At 37.6% G+C, this 22,951-nt stretch overlaps 1 protein-coding gene across 5 annotated transcripts in view; it reads right to left on the reverse strand.

Moving 5' to 3' along the window:
- Positions 1-22,951, reverse strand: part of ADGB (androglobin) — a 172,820-nt gene that overhangs the window by 84,112 nt on the left and 65,757 nt on the right. For all 5 annotated transcript variants that reach the window (XM_070461650.1, XM_070461648.1, XM_070461646.1 and 2 more), the window contains 7 exons: positions 22,467-22,561; positions 17,160-17,334; positions 13,988-14,078; positions 8,202-8,331; positions 4,881-4,914; positions 3,333-3,516; positions 2,247-2,310 (listed from right to left, as the gene is read on the reverse strand). In XM_070461650.1, coding sequence (XP_070317751.1) covers positions 2,247-2,310; positions 3,333-3,516; positions 4,881-4,914; positions 8,202-8,331; positions 13,988-14,078; positions 17,160-17,334; positions 22,467-22,561 — 773 coding nt within the window. The remainder of the gene's footprint in view (positions 1-2,246; positions 2,311-3,332; positions 3,517-4,880; positions 4,915-8,201; positions 8,332-13,987; positions 14,079-17,159; positions 17,335-22,466; positions 22,562-22,951) is intronic.

Raw genomic sequence — 22,951 nt, forward strand, 5'->3', positions numbered from 1 at the left:
TTCTTTCCCATCTGAGCCACCAGGGGAGCCCCTAAATCAGGACTGCCTAGCCTCAGATCATGGACCAGCCAAACTAAAGGCCGTTAATTTTGGGTACTAACAACATCCTCTAAGTCATCCTTTTCTCAGACCATTGATGCAAAAAAGAAAATCAGGGGGATGAAGGGACTCATAATGGATGCTGTCATTTTATTTTGCCAAGCTGAAACTTTAAAAGGAAAATAAAATTCTGTATTTACCATCACTTCATAAAAATGTCCAAATACACACACACACACACATATATATTAGGGTGGCAATGTATAACAAAAACTCATGTGCCAAATGCTCTTAGTAATAATAATGACAGCCAGCATTTGTTTTTCACTTACTAAGTATTAGGCATTCTTCTAAGTGTTTTACACAAATCCTGTCATTCCTTTCTCAACTCTGATGTAGGTCTCTCACTGTCACTGTATAAATAAGTAAATCGAGGCAAAGAGTCCTATCCCAAGTGAAATTTGCATTCAAAACCAGGCAGTCTGGTTTCAGAGCCATGGATCTGCTTCCTCCAAAGGTGCTCTAGTGAGAAAGGTTTCACTGAGGACAAACCTGGTTCTCCTGATGTTTGTGCCACTTACTAGTTTGGTGACCTTGGGCATTTTACCTAAACTTGGTCTGCCTCAGTTTCCTAATCTGAAAATTGATAATAATAATAGTCTTTTCATTTGATTTTCCTTGAAGAGTTGATGCAATAAAGAACCTAGTTCAAGACTGGGAATAGAGGGAGCACCTATATATAACTATCATTTATCTGTTGCCAGTAATTTGAATATGATGACATTCCTAAATTAACTATAAATGGTAAATAAATGTCATACCACACACTGGGTTCTGCCATTCCCAATTAACAGTTTGGGTTTTGTTTGTTTGCTTTTGCTTTGTTGGCTTTTTTATCTTCATAAAGTCAAAGCATTCCTCTGGGTATTTTTTTAGACAGACTTCTGAGCCAGGTCAATCATTCTGCCAGCCCCAGTCACTAGTGCGGAGCTGATTCGTACTTTCAGAGCAGGCAACCAGCTACAAAGCACCTCTTGAGGGATGCTCAAAAAAGGTTTTCTCTGTCTGCATCTTCATCTAGTCCAAGTGTAAAGGGAGAAGTCATCTCCAAGCCTCCTTACTTCCCCCAACTCTGCAGTAGCTCTGCGAGATGTGGGGTTATCACTGGGGCTTGCATGGCTTCATACAAGCAACAAGCATGTTTCAGCTTGTTGGGAACTTTCGTTTCCCAGGATACACTTCATCATCTTCTCCAAAATTCTACCCCATGTGAGACTTGTTCATTAATTCACTCAACAATTTTTTTAAACCAAGTTTCTACTTCATGCCAGGGCCTCAACAGTAAAGAAAAGGACGGAGTCCTCAACATGCTGACATGAAGTGGATAGGTAGGTGGAGGAACACCGAGGAATGGCCATACAGTCAGGATGGAGGGAGGAAAGGGTTTGAGTGTGGACAGTCACACGGAGTGTGTGGAGAGAGCGTACTTGACTCAGACTCTGTGGCCAGGGAAGGAGGTCTCACGGCATCCGTGCTGTTCTGAGGGACTTGCAGACATTGGTCAGAGGAAGGGGAATGAACCTCAAGCAGTGGGAAGGACTAAGGCGAATTAATTTCAAGCAGAAGGAAGAATGTGGGCTGATATAGCAAAAATGATAGTGAAAATGATAGTGCTTATGTTTTAGAAATTGTGTGCAAGTCAGTGAACATTAATTAGCAGAAGACATATGAGATGTGGGTTTGATCCCTGGGTTGTGAAGATCCCTTGGAGGAGGGCATGGCAATCCACTCCAGTGTTCTTGCCCGGAGAATCCCGTGGGCAGAGGAGCCTGGTGGGCTACAATCCATAGGGTTGCAAAGAGTTGGACACGACTGAAGCAACCTAGCATGCAAGCATGCAAAGTGAATTTTTTGTGCTTTTCCTCCCTTTTTTTATAAGTCAAAATTTCCTTAATGTGAATTTATAAAATAACACATCTCAGGCTTGAACTGCTGCAACATAACCAGATGGGTCACACTTGGAAATACCAGGTAGCAGAATTTTGCTTATTGTCTGGGTAGGAGATTAGTAGAAGACCCTAACAATTTTTTTAAATACAATTATATTAGAAGTTTAGAAATGCTTGATAAATTTGAAAGTGTTTTTCAGTAGCATGATTCCATCAAAAATTTAAGAAGTGAAAGAGAAGATATCATAAGGTATTTACCTTGAATTCTGATTTTTGAAAGTTAAAGCAATATGAACTTGGTTTGTGGAAAATATATATAGTCCTGAAAAACATTTATAACAGGTTATTGTCATTATATGCAACAGACTAGTACTACATATGAAGTTTCTCAGACATGAATAATCATAGGCAAAACAGGTAAAGATAGATGAAAGTTACAAGAAATAATAACAACTCAGAGAGGAAAAACATGGTTGTCAGGGCTGGGGGTGGGGAAAATAAGAAGAGATTGGTAAAAAGAGTACAAACTTTCCTCTACAAGATGAATAAGGTTTGAAGATCTAATGTGAAACATGGTGAGTATTGTTGATAACACAACACTGTATAATCAAAATGTTCTCAAAGAACAGAACTTAAATGTTCTCACACAAAATAAAAAGATAAACAATTGAGGTGATACATATGTTAATTAAATGGATGGGGGGATCTTTCACAATATGTATGTATTTTAATTCCTCACCAGGTACACATTTTTTTTTTTTTTTTTTGAGTACAGTTGCTTTACAAAGTTGTGTTAGTTTCTGCTATTACAATGAAGTGAAACAGCTTTGTGTGTACATATATCCTCTCCTTCTGGAACCTCCCTCCCACACCAGCCCTCTAGGTCATCACAGAACACTCAGCTAAGCTCCCTGTACAATATAGCAGGTTCCCACATCTATTTTACATATGAAACTGAATATATGTCAGTTTTAATCTCCCAATTCATCCACCCTCCATGCATACTAACTATTTATCATTTTATCTGTCAATTGTGCATAAATAAAGCTGGGAAAAATAGCAACTGTACTGAATTAGTTGCCTGACAAGGACACAAATGATCTCTCTCTGTGAATAAACTTAAACAAAAAATAAGTCTTTGAGAAGAGGCTGAAATTGGCCTGAGACTGGTTCGGCTACTCAAGCCTCATGTGGACAATCAACTCATCCATATTTCCTTCTAAATATTTTTGTGTACTATTAGATCAACACCAGACTAACACTGGCTTAACTCTTTTAAATGAAAGCTAAAAATCAAAGGCTTATATATCCATTATATTACGCACACATAAATTTTATACTTACTGAAAACATACACAGAAGTCTTCAAAATCCAACCATATTTCTTTAGAAACACTGTTGTTTATTGTTGTAAGTTCCTCCTGCGATTTTTCCTGTGTTGCTGTTGTCTGGCTGACCAAATCTTTTTCCAGACTGATTCCCTCAGCCGGATGGACTGTGTCATTGACTCCATAGTCTGCTAGCTCATCTGTGCAGAGCAGGAGACAACAGTATCAAACACACCTGGGCTGTTAAATACTAAGTTATTAAGGTATGGAAAACAGTAGAGGAGAGCTCACATACTGAAGTCTGTTTTTGAGAAAATATTTCCTGAGATAGTAATTTCCTTGCAGGCCTCAGATTTGTAGATGTCCATGCAGAAACCCATTTTCATATGCTCAGGAGAATTTAATCCTATCTTGTATGCAGTGTCCAGAAAATCTGAAAACACTTTTGTAAATTTGTGCACACATTCTTTACAGATTGTAAAATTATAACCGAATTCAGCTGCTTTATGCTTTATGTATGGTCAAACAAGTCACTCCTAAAGGAAATCAACCCTATTCACTGGAAGGACTAATGCTGAAGCTGAAGCTCCAATATGTTGGCCACCTGATGTGAAGAGATGACTCACTCTAAAAGACCCTGATGCTGGGAAAGATTGAGGGCAAGAGGAGAAGGGGACAACAGAGAATGAGATGGTTGGGTGGCATCACTCACTCAATGGACATGAGTTTGAGCAAACTCAGGGAAATAATGAAGGACAGGGAAGTTCATGCTACAGTTCATGGGGTCACAACTGAACAATGCATGTAAAATCTGCTATAAACTGACATTAAGAGATGGGATGGCCCAGACAATAGAAGAAACAAAAGTTTGAAGGATCTATGGTGACTGACATCTTTCTATAAGACAATTGATCTCCATAGTCAGTGATTCTGCAATCTTATTTTATGTTTATCAAGGCCATAAATTTCCTGTATACTTTCTGGAACCACAATGTTATATATATACATGCCACACAGCACTGTTTTTGGAATGTGAGCCTTGGGAGTTTGCTCCCTGGGTCAGGGAGATCCCCTGGAGAAGGGAATGGCAACCCACTCCAGTAATCTTGCCTGGAGAATCCCATGGACAGAGGCGCCTGGTGGCACTCCATGGGGTCACACAGAGTCAGGCAGGACCGAGAAACTGCAAGTCCATGGGGTCACAGAGTCAGACACGACTGAGCAACTAACACTTTTACACACACAAGTCATTATTTAGGAACTGAGGAATGTGCAGTGGTTTTAGTGCTTTGATCCTAATGTGCATGCATTAAAACACATGAGCATGACTCACGGGGCTTTAATCAGATTGTCTTTCATTTTGACTTTAAGCTTGAATTTAACAAGTGCGATTATCTGATTTTTCTAGCCGGGAGCAGATTAAACTCAACACATCAGAGGGGGCCTTGGGGCGGGGGTGGGATGCTGAGGATAGGAGAAGGGAGAGCAAGAAGCTGTCAGAAAGCAGAGACCCCTTTGTATTTTGATATCTGAGAAAAAAGTCATGAGAAGATTATTGATTTACCTTTTCCGAGTACAGGTTGTAAAGTAACATTTCCCTGTGAATTGAAAGGAACACACTGAGAAATCATTTATAAATTCAACAAAACATGGCTGCTCTCTAAAGCACCACAGTTTTCAAAAAGGTTCATACAGTCTTCTAAACACTGGAGAAATTGAAATTTCTCTAAATCCTTAATAAAACATATAGCAAAATGGAATTTGTTTTCAACCTTACAATCCAAAAGATGTGAATTTGACTGAGAGTTTACATTTCTGACATTAAAAGACTACTTATATGAGCTTATTACATGTTTGAATCTTATAAGAAAACTTAAAGCAATAATATCCCTGAGTAGATATATTAGATGGTATGAGGCACTGATAATTTATAATTTATATACTGATAATTTATACAGATTGACAAAAAAGAGGTTATGATTAATGGTTAGTATACAGAAACTAGTGGGGCTTCTCTTGTAGCTCAGTCAGTAAAGAATCTGCCTGCAATGCAGGAGATCTGGGTTTGATTCCTGGGTCAGGAAGGTCCCCCGGAGAAGGAGATGGCAACCCACTCCAGTATTCTTGCCTAGAGAATCCCATGGACAGAGAAGCCTGGTGGGCTACAGTCTATGGGGTCGCAAGAGTTGGACATGACTGAGTGAATAAGCACACATACAGAAACTAGAAAGGATTATTTCAAATTATAAAAAATAATTTCTCAAACTTTTAACAGGGAAAATACATTGAATGCACATGTAGTACTCTGCTATTTCTGGAATACAATTAAAATAATTTAAAAGATAAGATTGTATAAATTTATACAGTCTAGTGATGGGTGATGTTAACAATATTTTGGACGATGTAAAGTGGGGTGGAGAAGACAACAGAGTAGAGATAACTGGATATGAAGTGTTAGTGAGAAGCAGGCCCATCCAAGCCTTAGAAGCCCAGAAACAAGGCATCTGAGAAGGAGAATACTCCAGTACTTTGGCCACCTGACACGAAGAACTGACTCATTCGAAAAGACCCTGATGATGGGAAAGATTGAAGGCGGGAGGAGAAGGGGACAACAGAGGATGAGATGGTTGGATGGAATCACCGACCTGACGGACATGAGTTTGAGTAAGCTCCAGGAGTTGGTGATGGACAGGGAAGCCTGGCATGCTGCAGTCCATGGGGTCGCAAAGAGTTGGACATAACTGAGTGACTAAACTGAACTGAAAAGGAGGAAATGAGATACAGGCTGAAAATACAGGGGTGGGTTGAATGTCTATATAAGGAACAGACAAGTCCCCACTTCTCCCTAATCCCTTCTGGTTTAGCATCTATCCTTCTTCAGCCTAAATAGGACACTGGAACTTGAGTCAAGTGGAGAAATTAAATGAAAAATCGCCAGATCTGGGTTCACAGACAGAGTGGGAATCAAGAAAGGCTACTACAAAGAGAGGAGAGGAATTAAGTGAACATCCACATGATGAACTTTGAGACTCTCAGGAACTCTGCTGCTTGGCTTTAATAACTCTGGTGGATAAGAATATGACAATCCTTATCACCACATTCCACCCCAGCACGGAGATTAGAGAACCCTTAACCTAAGAAACTGGACAGAGCTGGAGGAAAACCTCAGGGAATCTCATATTTGGAGTCAGTCCCACCCCCAAATGAAGCTCATTTATCCCCAATTATCTCAAATTAAAGCTACCAGCTGACAAGCTCTATCCATGCCATAAAGCTTCTTCTAATCAGCAGCCCTTTAAGGTCATAAACTCCTTATATGTTTATAACAAAGTACTGCCAGGCAATTGAGGAAAGAGCCCCATATAAAAGAAAGAAACTAATGGATGTGGGCAGAGATATTCATAGGAACCAGAAATAATAATATAGGGAGACATTTTAAAAGTTAGTATTATCAGAAAGTTAAGAAGATAGTCATTTATCAAATGGTAAACTTCTATAAAAATACATCAGGAACAAGGTAGAGCTCTTAGAACCTAAAAATAGGAAAGTGAAATAAATTCAACAGAAAGTTTGAATGTAAAGTTGATTTTAAAAAAAGACAAAGAGACTAAAACTGCAAAAAACTTTTAAAGTAAACATAGGTGAAGAGCTTTGTGACATTGACACTGGTTTCTTAGATTTGAGAACAAAAACACAGACAACAAAAGTAAAAAGAAATTGGACTATGCAGAAAATCTGTCATTCAAAAAGAGATCATCAACAGTGAAAATGCAGCCTATGGGATGAGAGAAATTATTTGCAAATCATATGTATAATAAAGGGTTAACATCAAGAATATACAAAGAACTTCTTGCTCTCATAATCTTCACTTTCCATGCATTTTTTTCTCATGGAGTATTAGAAGATGTGTGCCATCGAAATTAGAGCATAAAGTACGAGGACAGTGTAGTTTCCAAAAATTAGAAAATCCATCAGAGGAGAGAGAAGAGAAAGTTCCGTGATGACAGTTGCAGGTTTCTATCAGTTTAACAAGAGCAAGAGAGGAAAGTATCCCAGGGATGATGTCTCCAGGAAAATTGTCGGCATTGATAGAGTAATCTCATATGTTCGTGTGGTGAAGGTGTTCAGAGGGTGTTTGTTTAATGGTGTTTCTTTAAAAAAAAAATCGTTTGGGACAGCTTCCTAATGTGTCATAGAAAAAATAAGCAAGCAAAGAAAAAAAAAAAGAAGCAATTAGTTGTACAAAAACTTGTGTAAGAAAAAATATCCAATCCTTTCAGCTAGAATATTTTTAAAGGATGAATATTTTTATCCCTTATCATCTTTCTTCCATTACAGCTGGAAGTAATGATGAAGGTGGAAGAAGAAACAGGTAAATAAGTAATTCCTGACTTGTGCTAAATCTTCATTCCTAGGGAATATCTGAAAACAGCCCTGTTTTCCCTATCATTTGTATCTATTTTAAGAGGCAAAGGTAAGGCAGTTTTGCTGTTTAAAAACATGAACCATATAAGGCTGAGCTAGTCTGTGATAACAAACCATTCCAGAAATCTCAGTGGCTTTAACACATAGGGGTAAATGTCTCTCTCAGATTCAGTTCATTTGGGGGGACCCCATTTGAAGGGTTCCTTTCCCAGCTCAGACATACCAATACAAACCCTTGTATTTTGTAGCGCTGCCTCTGGGACACATGGTTTCCTGATTATTGTGGGAGGAGCAGAGGGGTACCTGTGCGGGGTACTGTGAAATGGGTACATAAGAAGCTTATTTTCAGTATTAGTTATTGTGCTTAAATGCATTTATGTACAATATATTTCACAGTTTAGGGGGGAAAAAAAACTTTCATAGTTAAGAACTGGGCTAATAATAAGAGTAACATAGTTACCTGAGACATATTTTTTGTCAGTTGGTTTAAGTCTATCTGGCTAAAGGCTGCAGTTTCATCATTTTCAGTAAGGGAAGATAAACCAGATCCTGGAACCAGCCCTTTCTTAATAAAAGATCGTACAAAATGACTAACGGGGAAAAAAAAAAAAAGAACAATTTCTGTTAATCTTAATCTCTTGTTTAAAGCTACCAATAAATAACTGAAGTTTTTATTGAGATATAAGTGATATACAACATTATGATTAGTTTCAGGTATAAAACATAACAATCAGTATTTGTATACATAGCAAAATGGTAATCACAACTCTAAGAAATGTACATCACCACACGTAGTTACAATTTTTTCCCCTTGTTATAAGAACTTTTAAGGCCTATTCTCTTAGTAATTTTCACATATATAACAGCATTATTAACTATGGCTTCCCTGGTGACTCAGCGGTAGAGTCCACCTGGGTCGATGCAGGAGCCATGGGTTCAATCCCTGGGTTGGGAAGATCCCCTGGAGGAGGAAATGGCAACCCCCTCCAATATTCTCGCCTGGGAAATCCCATGGACAGAGGAGCCTGGAAGGCTCCAAGGGGTTGCAAGAGTCAGACATGACTTAGTGACTAAAGCACCATCATTATTAACTATAGTTACCAGGCTACACATTGCATTCCCAGGACTTATTTATTTTATAACTGGAAGTTTGTATCTTTTGATTTCCTTCACCCATTTCATCCACCCTGACCCCCTGCCTCCGGCAGCCACTAGTCTGTTCTTCTGTATCTACGAGTTTGTTTATTTGCTTAGATACCACATTTAACACCTCATATACCACATATATGGTATTTGTCTTCCTCATCTGCTAATTTCACTTGACACGATGTCCTAAATATCCATCTATGTTGTCACAAATAGCAAGATTTCCTTCTTTTCTTGGTAATTGAATAATATCCCTTTGTATTAATGTTTTGTCAACAATAGAAAGTCCTGACTTTGTTCATTTTATCAATCTCCTTCTTCCACAACCAACAGTATTTTTTTTTTTTTTTTTGCTTTGTGTTAAAAACATGTAATTTCTTTCTATACTCCTGAAGCACTAGTCTCTGCCAGTCACTGCAACATTGTAAAACTTTTCTGGAACACGGTTTATTTTAAAGTTATGGCGGTCATCTTTGTTGATGATCAGAACACACAGGAATCTTACATTTGGAATTGATTTAATTAAGTATCAAAGCAGTGTATCAGTGAAATAGGAATTGGAGTAAAACATTTAATTATGGGTGTGTGATATTTATAGAAGCTACCCAAGTACACAGCATTTTCTTTCAGGTTATTACTGACATGACCCCCAAATGAACACTGCCAAAGCTAGAAGTTAATGGGTACAATACTGTAGCATCTGATTCAATGAACATGAACTTGAGCAAACTCTGGGAGATGGTGATGGACGGTGTGCTGCAGTCCATGAGGTTGCGGAGGTGGACATGGCTTAGCAACTGGACAACAACAGAAATCTATTTGTTATAGTACAAATATTTTAGGTATGTGTGTTTCAAAGATAAAATTAATTTTCATGTATATAGAACTTCCTTTGCTTTTGGATTTTTCCTTGCTAGTGTTTGGTAAAGCTTGCGGTACCTCAAGCTTTAGCTTTTGTCTCAGATCTACCTGAAACTGCCACTAGAGGGCAGCACAAACACTTGTGAGGCTCTGATTCTTGCAGCTAGGAGCCAGGAACAGGCAGACCAGGCCTCAGGTTGCTACAATGTTCCAGGGAAAAGGAGCTGTGTAGCGGTCACACTCCAGGGCTCATCAAAAACAGCCCAGCCGACCAGCTTTCTCTTATGCTGACCTGAGAACTCTGACTAGCAGTCAGGTAGGATGAAATGCCATTCACACATATTTTTGCTTTTGTCTAGGCCAGGTAAAATGGACATACAAGGAAATCGGTAACAGGTTCTAATCAGTGAATATGTTAACTGAATCCAATCAAGTGTTGAAGTCACCTAGACCTGGGTTACAGAATTTCATCCACTTTAATCAGGTAAAAAAACGGAAGGAATAAGAAAATCAAGTAAAGGAGTCACATGGGAAGCTTATGTTATGAAACCAACCCTTTTGTGGTCCCTCTTAGCATAGAGATTGTAGATGTCCATGTGTGAAACTTTGAATCCTGAAAAAATTAGTCCTGGTGGTCTGCTACTCCGGTTCATGCAATCCACAAAATATTTGAGTAGTATGCAATCTCAATGAGCTAACAGATAATCAAAAACTATTTTGAATGATAAAATTATCATCTTAGTGGGTAACACTAACTATAAAATTAAGTAGAAAGATTACAAGGTTTACTATTTTTGTGTTTAAGAAAATTCTGTCTCTACGTGGTATTTTGTGTTTGCAAGAGATGAAAAAATGTAGGATGTTGCATAATCTAACAAATCAGGCCATAAAATATAGCTTTATATTTAATTTTAGGTTTGTAATGAAGTTATGGAGGCTTCCCTGGTGGTTCAGCAGTAAAGAATCCACCTGCGATGCAGGAGACTCAGGTTCGACCCTTGGGTCAGGAAGGTCCTGTGGAGAAGGGAATGGCTACCCACTCCAGTATTCTTGCCTGGAGAATCCTGTGGACAGAGGAGCCTGGTGGGCTACAGTCCATGGGATTGCAAAAGGTCAGACATGACTGAGAGTTATAGGTATAAGAGAATTTTTGGTTTGTAAAATCTAATAGTTCAGTTCAGTTGCTCAGTCATGTCTGACTCTTTGTGACCCCATGGACCGCAGCATGCCAGACCTCCCTGTCCATCACCAGCTCCTGGAGTTTACCCAAGCTCATGTCCATCGAGTTGGTGATGCCATCCAACCATCTCATCCTCTGTCATCCCCTTCTCCTTCTGCTTTCAATCTTTCCCAGCATCAGGGTCTTTTCAAATGAGTCAGCTCTTTGCATCAGGTGGTAAAGTATTGGAGTTTCAGCTTCAACATCAGTCCTTCAATGAACACCCAGGACTGATCTCCTTTAGGATGGACTGGTTGGATCTCCTTGGAGTCCAAGGGACTCTCAAGAGTCTTCTCCAACACCACAGTTCAAAAGCATCAATTCTTATGCATAGGAAAAATCAAGGTTCCCCAGAAACATCATTTTGATTATTTGTATTTTTAATGATGATTATTTAATTGGTAGGATTTCCCTGGTGGTTCAGACAGTAAGGAATCTGCCTGCAGTGAGGGAGACCTGAATTCAATCCCTGGGTCGGGAAGTATTCTTTCTTGGAGAACTCCATGAACAGAGGGGTCTGGCAGACTATAGTCCATGGGGTCGCAAAGAGTGGAATATGACCGAGTGACTAACATTTTCTTCTTTTTCATATAATTGGTAAGAGTTTATTATTCTTTTTAGCTATTAAAGTACTTAAAGAAAAATTAAATATGCCACTGTTGTAAATGCAATTTAAAATGTTTAAATAAATTCAGCTAACTTTTAAAACTTATTTAAAACTTTTATAGAAATTAATAACTTATTTATAAGATTTTTTATAAGTTAAAATGAAAGTTTGAGGAAAACTAGATTTACAAATATATAACAGAACAAATCTTTCAAATCAAAGTAGCAGCAAATTGATTTTTCTGTTTATAAGCTTCACAAGGCTAACTAAGTCTACTTTGCAGCCTAGCAGTTCCTCCCCACTCACTTTTCAGTGTTTAATCACTGATGGCACAGAACTGCAGGAGCCTTACAAGTAAAAGATTTCAACAATATGTCTAATATTTTCAACTTAACTAGAATCCAGAAATTGTAGATTAACTGGCTATGATGCAAACAGTCTCTAGAAGCAGGAAAATACAATAAGTAGACTTCTAATCTAAATTCTGACTGCTTTTATTCATCAGTTTATACTCTTATCATGGATTTTAATATATCCAAGGGAAGGATAAACCATATCTAGTGGTAATTGTATTCATGACATATATAAGCCATTTGTGTATATATATATAAGCCATTCAAAAATTTTAATGGTTTAAAAAATTAGAAAAAGTACACACATCATAAATGTAAAACTTGATGAAAACCTACCAAGTAAACATGGCCATATCACAATTATTCAGATCGAGAGATATTGTCAGGCCCCAGAAATCCTGCCAGGTGTCCTTGCCCATCACAGCCAACACTGCTCCCCACAGGTAACTTCCCGACTATTGATTTCCAGCACCATATATTGCTTTGTTTTTCTTTTTAATATCTGTATTAGTAAAGTAATTTTAAATAGACCATATACATTTTGTACCAGATTTCTTTGGTCTAGTATTTTTGTATGTGACATTTATCCATGCTGATTTTTGTTGCAGTATTTCTTTCACTTTTATATCTATGTATTATCATATTATATGTCTTAGGTTTTACTATGATATCCAGCTGCAGTTTTCTCTGTATTTACATTATATGAGTTTTATTAGACATTCCTGAATCTCGATTATTTTTCTTTAACTTTCGGGATAATTTTCCCATTATTTTTTATTTCGTGATTATTCCCCAAACTTTATCCTGTACTTCTAGGACCCATATACAAGTATGTTGATCTTTATCAACTTGTCTTATAAGTCTTTTACTGTACTTTCCTTCATTTCTTTTTTTTTGGTTTTAGTCTCTGAACATCAGTCTGGATATTGTCTTTTGACCTGTTTTTCATTTTTCAACTTGTCTTTTTCTTTGTTTTACCTAATCTGTGATTAAACACATCCATTGAACTCTAAATATCAGCAATTTTGTCTTCCTTGGTTCTAGAATCCCATTTTTTAAACCATTTTACATACTATTGAATATTATTTATTTTTATTTTTTACAACTTTATTGAGGGATTATTGAAGTACAGTTAACTGCACAAAGAATAAATTTGATAATCTTTGATATATGTAAATATCCATGTGTTAGTTATCAATTGCTTCATAACAAATCACCACACTTTTAATGGTAAAATCATACCACCCACTACTCCTCTTCATTTCTGCTATCTGTAGACTTCATTTTCACCACAATGACCTTCCCAGGTGGCACTAGTGATAAAGACTCTGCCTGCCAATTCAGAAGATGCAAGAGATGCAGATTCAATCCCTGGGTGGAGAAGAGCCTCTGGACTAGGAAATGGCAACCTGCTCCAGCTCCAGTATTCTTGCCTGGAAAATTCCTAGGACAGAGGAGCCTGGCAGGCTGAAGTTTACAGGTTCACTAAGAGTCAGACACAACTGAGTGACTGAGAACATAAACATGAACTCATTAAAAACATTAGACCCAGGATCATAGGTTTTATTTCTATCCCCATTGTCACATTCAAATATTAGTAAATTTGAATTCTTCCTTTCCTTCTTTCTTTTCCTTCTTCATTGTCTTTGCTGTTATATTTAGTTAGCTCTTTTTGTTTGTTTGTTTCCTTCTAAGAGTGACAGACTTCATCTTCCAGGTATTTATGACAATTTGATCTTGTGGTTTAATTTACCAGGTAATAATCAAAAGCATTTCCCAATGGTAATGTTTAAAGTAAAACAAAATACTGTGTTGTTCTCAAACAGAAATCAAAGCTGTAAAGCCTCACATATTTAGGCCTTATCTTTAGCCAATTCAAATTTTATCTTAAATGTTTATTACTGTGAAATAGAACCTAAATTTTTGTTTTCCTATAATCACTGCATTTATACAAACTTTAATACATTTGCCACCAAACCATACATTTTTAACTACACTAATCACAGAATACTTCATCTGTTAACAGGAGGTATTCATGGGAAAGACTGTTAAATACTTACGTTTCTGTCGGAATTGTAAATGGAGTCATTCTATAATTCAAAAATGGACTTGAAATCTCAAGAAATTGGTCAGGCTTCTTTATTACTATTTCTAAAAAGAGAAAGGTAGTGTTCTACACTTGTTAAAAGAAATATTCAAACATTATATGTGGAATTTAACATTTAATGCAATACTGATTAGATTATCTATTTACTCAGCAAATTTCAATAGATTTAAATAGAAATGTATGTGATACATAAAGTTTTGTACTAAAAAAGCTTTATAGATCCTGCCAATTTGAGATTTCTTTAGACTTCCTTCAGTTGCTTTCCAGATTTACAACATGAAACAATGAAAACTCAAGGGAGAAAGTCAGCCATGTCTTCTAGAGTTATTACTGTACTTGGCATTTGCTGCTATTTCAAGTACATGAAAGACTTTCTATAAAAGCCTTTTACTAAAAAATGTTTTCTTTTGGTTAACCTCTAACAACACAATTGCTCAAGACAAGAAAAAAAAAGTGGGCTAAATACATGAAGTTAGTAGTAGTAGAACAGAAAATGTAACAAGTTAATGTCAGAAGTAGAAAAGAAAGCAATAGGTCAAGAAAGAAGTTATGGGTATTCCTAAAGGTGTCTGAAGCTGACACAGAAGTAAATTGTCAATGGCTAAGGCACACAGCCCATGCACTAATATGGTGAACACTGAATTAAACATTAGGCATGATTATCTTAACAAAAGCTCCTATAGCAGTGGAAAAGATGCCCACAGGATGAAAAGAAATGAGAATGTGACACAGTGCATATAACTTTTCTGTGCTTGTTCTGCGATCATCTCTAAATTGATCTCTTTCTCTGTTCCCTGTTAATTTTCACTTGAAATACTACACCCAGTAGAGAGAGGAAAAACAGCGATGTGGTAAGCCTTTAAGTGGAAGATCTCAGTTCTGGAATCCCATCCAGCCTGAGGTTTTCTTCTATAGCTTACAACAGAGACACAGAGTTATACAATAGTCAGTATCAAAATCAGAAAATAGCTGTATGTTTAATATTTTTCCTTTCCTTCATCTATTTCTGATGTTCTGAAAGAAGAACTGTTTTAAGTGTGGCTCTATGCATTTAGGGTTTCCCAGGTGGTAAAGAATTCTTTCCCAGCGGTAAAGAATCCACCTGCCGTTGGAGGAGATGCAGGAGACAGTTTTGATCCCTGAGTCAAGAAAATCCCCTGGAGGAGGAATTGGCAACTCACGCCAACATTCTTGCTGGGAAACTCCCGTGGACAGAGGAGCCTGGCGGGCTACAGTCCATGGGGTCACAAAGAGTAAGGCACAACGGAGCACAACAACCTATGCGTTTAATTAAAATATAGCTTTTAATTAAATTAAAATATACCAAGATTTTTTCTCTCAAGCATCGTGTGAATTCTGATCTTTGGAAAAACGAAAGTGGACAGGGAGGAAAGAGAGAGGGAGGAAAGCTGGAAAGTTCCTGGATTCAAAATCAACAGTTGGCACCGGAGTGGCATCAACAGCCTGTTGCAGAAACGCAAGGAATGTAAGGAAATAGCTGAAATAATAGAAGCAGGTGGGAGAGAGGCAGACAAGGCTAGTTTAAAATAAAAAAAAATGAGCTGACCGTTTCTCCTTTACATCTAAGCCAGATATTTCTTTAATCTTTGTTCTTTTCTGGCAAGGATAAAACATGTTGTGCTAGAAAATTTTTGCCACCAGCTGTATGGGTTGTATCAACGTAGGCAGAAAGCAAATGTGAGGAAAATTACATGGTTAACAGTTGTGATTTATATCTTAAAAACATGTAAATTATGGTTGGAAGTAGGAGGCAAGGAACAGGTAAATACTCCAATCTCTGTAGCTATTGTAGTTTTAGGATCCTGAGTACCACTGAGACTTATGTATTATTCTGTGGCTGAGATACAGTTCTTTTGTCCCATGCACTGAAGGATCAGCAGTACTTGAATTGGTAGCAGGAACACAGCAAGCACCATCATTAAGAGTATAAGACATGGTTCATGGGACCAACCACTTAAAGTTTATTTACATGCTTCTTAGGGATGCCTTTAGTAAATGACACTAGGTATGTTCACTGTGCCTTCGTTTTCATTGTTCATTCAAGGACAGGCGTACTGCAATAACTTCTAGAATGTGATGACCTGTTACTAGATGAATACAATTAGAAGATAATGAGGTACTGGAAAAGAAAAAGGAAGAAAATGAGAAAGCAAGGGAATGAACACAAAAAGAGATAACAAAAAAGATAATTTAAGCTTTTTGGAATAGGAAATATATATATATTATATATGCACATACACACACACATATACATATATAAACCACAGCACTCCGATTCTTTATCAGCTTTCACTAAAAGCTGAAAGTGTAAATTAGCTACAGAAAGGCCATATGCTTACTTTGAATCAACATAAACAAACTGAGCTATTCCGTTAGGCCATAACTTTTTAAGTTTTAGGTTTTGCTTTCTAATCCCCTCTGCTCATGATTTTTCATTTATGGTCTTGCTCATTTCTTCTCACGCCATGTTGGTCTCCCTTCCATTCAAACATGGTGCTCACAGAAGGAGTGTAAGTGAAGACATAGAGAAATGGTTAAAGGAATAAAAAATTAGACTTGGATTATAAGGAATTTAGAAATAAAAGGCAAGAATAAGAACCAGGTGGGAACAGACTCCTTAGCATATTCTCAGCCTGTGTGAACCTATGTATTTCCGAGCACAATTGCCATTCATTGGCTACAGGACAATATTGACAGGAGCCAGCCCAGGCAGAAGTCCTCCTCCTATAGCAGTTTCAAATAGAATTCAGTCAATTCAAAGATGATGTCCTACTGGGCACCACAGAATGATCCCCATGTTTGAAATTCACACCAGTGGGTTAACATATACGCTATTTAACTTTCTGTATTATTTGCTCCGAACCACTTTCCATCACAGTTATAATCATAGTGCCGTCACCCAAAGAATAGCTTTTATTTATCTGGTCAGGTTAGATGTGAACACCAAACTAATCAGAAGTCATCCTTTCAGACATAAAATTAGATGAAGGTTTTAAGTGTATGGTTGGATTGTTTTCTTGATGTATCTCTCGTATTACAAATAGAACTATTAGAACTTCACAGAGAGAAATGTTGATTGGATTTTTGGACAATATGAACCATACCTTGGGCTTCATCTGTTATAACAGCTTCTTTTTTTTGACGAAAGAGTTTCCAGGGAGGTACTGGAGGTGGTTTTGGCGGCGCTATGAGGGGGCAGGATCGAGTTCTTGTGACCAGCACAGGATGGCTACAGATATGGGAAAGCCCATATTCTCTAAGCTTCTCAGCAGAATCAGCCTAAAAAGTGGAAGGCAGGGTTAAAAGGATTCTTGTATTTGCTTTATGCATTTAAGATAACACTTTTCATCATTATAGAAATATTATCACCACTATTCTAGAGAGATATAGTGGTAATATTTCTGCATGCTTTAGCGTAAGCACTAGGGCTTCCCTAGTAGCTCAGATGGTAGAGAATCTGCCTGCAATGCAGGAGATCCAGCTTCACTCCCTGGGTCAGGAAAGTGCCCTGGAGAAGGAAATGGCAATCCACTCCATAATTCTTGCCTGGAGAATCCCATGGACAGAGGAGCCTGGTGGGCTACAGTGCATGGAGTTGCAAAGAGTCAGACACAACTAAATTACTAACACACACACATAGTGTAAACACTATTACTCTCTGTATTTCTTTCAATCTTTTAGGGTATCTGAGGCTCCTTTCTTTATTTACAAAATGAGGGACTAGAACTAGAAGTCAGTTTTCAGCTCTAAGATTTTAAGATTCTATGACATTGCAGAAGTCTCAGAATATCAGTTTTGGTCCAAAACTAATCAACTATTACTTTTGCTGGGCATCCCTGGAGTCTCAGATGGTAAAGAATCTGCCTGTAATGTAAGAGATCCAGGTTCAATCCCTGAATTGGGAAGATCCCCTGGAGAAGGAAATGGCTACCCATTCCAGTATTCTTGCCTGGAAAATTCTATGGACAGAGGAGCCTGGTGGGCTACAGTCCATATGGGGTGACAAAGAGTTGGACACAACTGAGCGACTAACACTTTCTTTAAAGGTTAAAGATTTGATACAAGTACTTAACATATAAAGTCTTTGTCGGTTTTTTTTTTTAATTAAGCACCAGAAATTGCTTGATGGTTTTCAAAAAACCCCACTGCCCTTAGTGTGTTGGGTCCATGAGGGTAAGCAGTTGTCTTGTCTATAGTTTATGTCCCCAGGCTTCCCTACACAAAATCCCCATGATCACTCCTGACAAAAGAGGCATTCACAGAAGGGCAGATGGTCCAGGCAAATCCAAATCAAGTCACTGGAAGAAATTCAAGTCATTGTAGAAATTCAGCTACTGACTTATGGCTGAAAGATGCCATAAGAAGTCAAAAGATATGTGAAGGTTAAAGTAACATACCCTGTAGTCAAATTCTGACATTCATGGTCTAAACGCTGACACATTTAAAGTAAAATAAAACGTTAACTACATTACAGTCAGTTTTGCCAATAACTGTTTTTCTTCTTAGTGATTTTCTATCATTGATTTCTATACAAATAGCAATGCTTGAAAATGAAAATTTGCAAAGTAGTCATTTGAATTAGGATCAGAAGCTCACCTACTAGCCTATTGGAAATTATTGCCTCAGCTGGAACATGTATTATTAAGTTCAGTAGAGTCACTTAAAGTCATTATAAATATATGGAATAAAGAGAAAAATCGCTTCAATGTTTTAAACTTTTTTTAAAAAAAGCACTAATTTAAGGAGAGGAAATTGTCATGCCCCTTTTATCCCATCTATATGTTGGCAATTCATTGAGAAAATCCAGAAACCGCTGAAATTATGCTTTAATAATTCAAGGTCAACTCTTTGCGACCCTTTGGACTGTAGCCTGCCAAGTTCCTCTGTCCATTGAATTTCCCAGGTAAGAATACTGGAGTGGGTTGCCATTTTCCCCCTCCAGGGGGTCTTCATGACCCAGGGATTGAACCGGCATCTCTTGTACCTCCTGAATTGCAGGCAGATTCTTTACCCACTGAGCCACTGGGGAAGCCCTAAGTAGTATTTATAAGTTGAATACTTTCTGGATAGTTCATACATTTGCTCTACATATCTCAGTTCCTTCTTATAATTGCAACCAAAATTGTAGTCCATTTGTTTTCTCTTTTGAGCAGTGGAACACCAGAAAACAAAACTATTCAATGCATTCAGAAAATGTAAGATATAGTATTAAATAATTATGTATGGTATTTTCATCTATTGTATTATTTAAATAATTCACAGAAGTATTAGCTTTACATAAAGTATGTAACCCAGTTTCTCATACTTCATTTTATTTTCAACATGCTACACAATACTTCTGAATAAGGTAAAGTAATGCTTAATAATTGTCATAGTTTGATAATTAAAAAACTTTTTTTCAAGGGTCCCAAATTTCCTTATATCAGAATTAGGGACAGAGAGTAATTTAAAATAGTGAAACATTCTAGTGAAATACTTAATAGGCCTCTTTGGGAAATATTTTTGAATAATTCATATTTTTGTTGCTGTTTAATCACTAAGTTGTATCTGGCTTTTTGCAACCCCATGTACTGTAACCTGCCAGGTTCCTCTGTCCGTGGGATTTCCCAGGCAAGAGTACCGGAATGGGTTGCCATTTCCTTTTCCAGGGGAATCTTCCTGACCCAGGGATTGAACCCGCATCTCCTGCACCTGCAGGCAGATTCTTTACCACTGAGTCACAGGGAAGCCCAAACGTAAGACAAACCAGAAGTTTCCTTGTCCATAACACCCTTTCATTCCCTTACTCATTCCACCTCAGATATCCTAAAGTAAGGGTTTGAGAAGGTAGATGAGGCTTTTTTAGAACTCCCAGTTAACCCATTTAAATAAAACAAAAATAATAAATAAACAAAACTAAAATTTAGAAGACCCAGAAGTAACGAGATGGGGGGATAGGTAGGGTAATTTGTGACACTGTCTCTTTCCAAGTTTTGCTTTGTTTTCTGGCATTCTCTGCCAGTTCCTCACATAAAGGTAAAGTGTTGATTTTATTCTGCATGTTGGTCTTGTTGTCTTTGGGGTGAGAATTTTTTGCTATGTACTCCATTTAATAAAATTCCATTAGAAAAAATTTTCTTCTGTAGATTTATCTTCAAAACATGATATCATCTTTATATTTGGATTTCTACCAAGAGACCCTGCTTATCCTAATAGCTAATGTAAAAGAATCAGCAGGAGACTGTAATGTTGGAGGCAGCTCATTACAGCTTGGAAGCTCATTTCATTACTGTTACAGACACTGGGCCAATTCCTGAACCACTGGGCCCTGTAAGATACTCCAACCCCCACGGGGAGGATTTATAACACCCTGCATGTCCAGGCTCCCTCCCCCACCTGGCACTGCCTCTAAAACTTCTTTTGCAGTCTGTTCAAACTCTAGTAGTCCCTCGAACCCAGTGGGTTATCCTTCCCCTCCAAACTTTCCAACATAATCTTCCTTCTGCTTCACGCATATGCGTTTTCCTGCTTTCCAGGCTAACTTAAAGCCACTGCTTAAACAGTTTTCTTTTTTTTCCTTTGGGAAGACTTCCCTCAGTTCAGTTCGGCTGCTCAGTCATGTCCGAGTCTGCAACCCCATGGACTGCAGCACACCAGGCTTCCCTGTCCATCACCAGCTTCGGGCACTTGCTCAAACCCATGTCCACAGAGTCTGTGATGACATCCAACCATCTCATTCTCTGTTGTCCCCTTCTCCTCCTGCCTTCAATCTTTCCCAGCATTAGGGTCTTTTCCAATGAGTCAGTTCTTCGCATCAGGTGGACAAAGTATTGGAGTTTCAGCTTCAGCATCAGTCCAATGAACATCCAGGACTGATCTCCTTTAGGGCTGACTGGTTTGATCTCCTTGCAGTCTTCGCCAACACCACAGTTCAAAAGCATCAATTATTTGGTGCTCAGCTTTCTTTATGATCCAACTCTCACATCTGTACATGACTACTGGAAAAATGATAGCTTTGACTAGATGAACCTTTGTCAACAAAGTAATGTCTCTGCTCTTTAATGTGCTGCCTAGGTTTGTCATAGCTTTTCTTCCAAGGAGCAAACGTTTTATAATTTCATGGCTGCAGTCACCATCTGCAGTGATTTCCCTAGTCACCCACTAGACAGAAAGATGTGTCTCTGCTATGTGTTTCATATACATTTTTTTCACTCCTTCATTAACTCATTTATTTGGTTACTCATTCAATGCACATTCAATTATTTAAATGCTACATCTACCATATTCCAAGCAACTTCTATTATGCCAATATTCTAACTTTTTTACTGTTTGCTTGTTTGCTTTTCTCATCAACTCTAAACTTAGTGAGGAGAGTCCTTATTAACCACACTCAACATGGTGTCTTCCTCAGATTCCAGCTAGTTGTTTAACAAAGAATAATTAATTAACATCTGATGAACTAATGAATAAACATGTACTTTTGGGGGGGGCTTTTTAAATTAAAAATTTTTTTGTTTACCAGTTTTTCAGTAGGACAGACAAAACTTCAAGTGAATTTTTCTGTGCCTTCTTTTTTGTATAATGAAGATGTGAATCTTATCTTTTTGCTTTTCAACTTTAAAAAATATTTAAGTACTTCCCATGGAACACTCCAGAAAGCATGGCTCATGGTCTTTTGTAGTCCACAGTATTAGAGGGTTTCATTTCTCTGGAATAGCTAAGGCAATAGCCAATGTCAGGTAGTAAGATTAAGAAAAAAATAAAATCAGGGCTGATGCAGCCATCCTAAAAAGAGACTTAAGTTGGGGGGAGGGGGCTGAGAAGCACACTTGGATTTAACCATGGCTAAACTTGAATAGCTTTTAATTAAAAACAGAGGAACTGCACTTTTCTCTACATTCATAATAGCACATTATGTCTGATTGTCTTGACAATATTACCCTTGTTACATTGCAGACTTTAGCAGTAAGGAATGTTTCCTATCTAAAAAAGAGAAGGATAAGGTGGAGGCAAGAGGAAGGAAAGAAAAGGAAGAAGAAATGATAATATTTACGCTCTTTGGTCAAATCATCAAGAAGACAAATAAGTGCAGTAATCATACAATTGGTGTATTTACATTTTAACCAAATTTCCATTCAATTTTTTAACAGTAAGCCAACTCACTGCAAAGGCCCTGATGCTGGGAAACACTGAAGGCAAAAGGAGAAGGGGGTAGCAGAGGATGAGATGGTTGGATGGCATCTCAGACTCAGTGGACATGAATTGAGCAAACTCTAGGAGACAGTGGAGGACTGGCTTGCTGCATTCCATGGGGTCGCAAAGAGTCAGACATGACTTGGAGATGAAAAAAATAACACTTTACTACAACAAATGACCACAGACAGACACAAACACCATAAATTATACCAAGTTTCTTGGCCTTGAGTGCTTACCATCTTCTCTAATAAAAATATCTTCTTTTCAAACAAATACAGAGGTGTAAAGGTTGCATATACTACCATCTGAGGGGACTGCATTGCTGAAGAACCTGTAAATCCAAACACATATTGTGTCATGGAAATTCTAGCCAAAATGTGGGTCATGGTAGACCATTCAAATTTCTTAATGAACTTATCTTTGCTGATGAAAAATAAGTAAACGACTTTACATGCATTTAAAAAATGTTAACTCTCAAATGTACATCTATTGTATAGAATGTCTCATTAGTTTTACTTTCATAATAGTACCATATAATTCATTAAGAAATCATTTTACTTCAATGTAAAAAAGTTATTACATAAACTCACTCTAGCTATCAGCCTATGTAACTTAACTTTCATAGAATCTTTAATTTGAATTTAAAGAAGTCTGGGAATTTCTATGTCATTTCAAGGAGAAAGAAAGCACAAATTAATCCTCTCATGAGAAAGGGAAACTA

The sequence above is a fragment of the Odocoileus virginianus genome, chromosome 34 (genome assembly GCF_023699985.2).
Source record: "Odocoileus virginianus isolate 20LAN1187 ecotype Illinois chromosome 34, Ovbor_1.2, whole genome shotgun sequence".
NCBI classification, from domain to species: domain Eukaryota; kingdom Metazoa; phylum Chordata; class Mammalia; order Artiodactyla; family Cervidae; genus Odocoileus; species Odocoileus virginianus.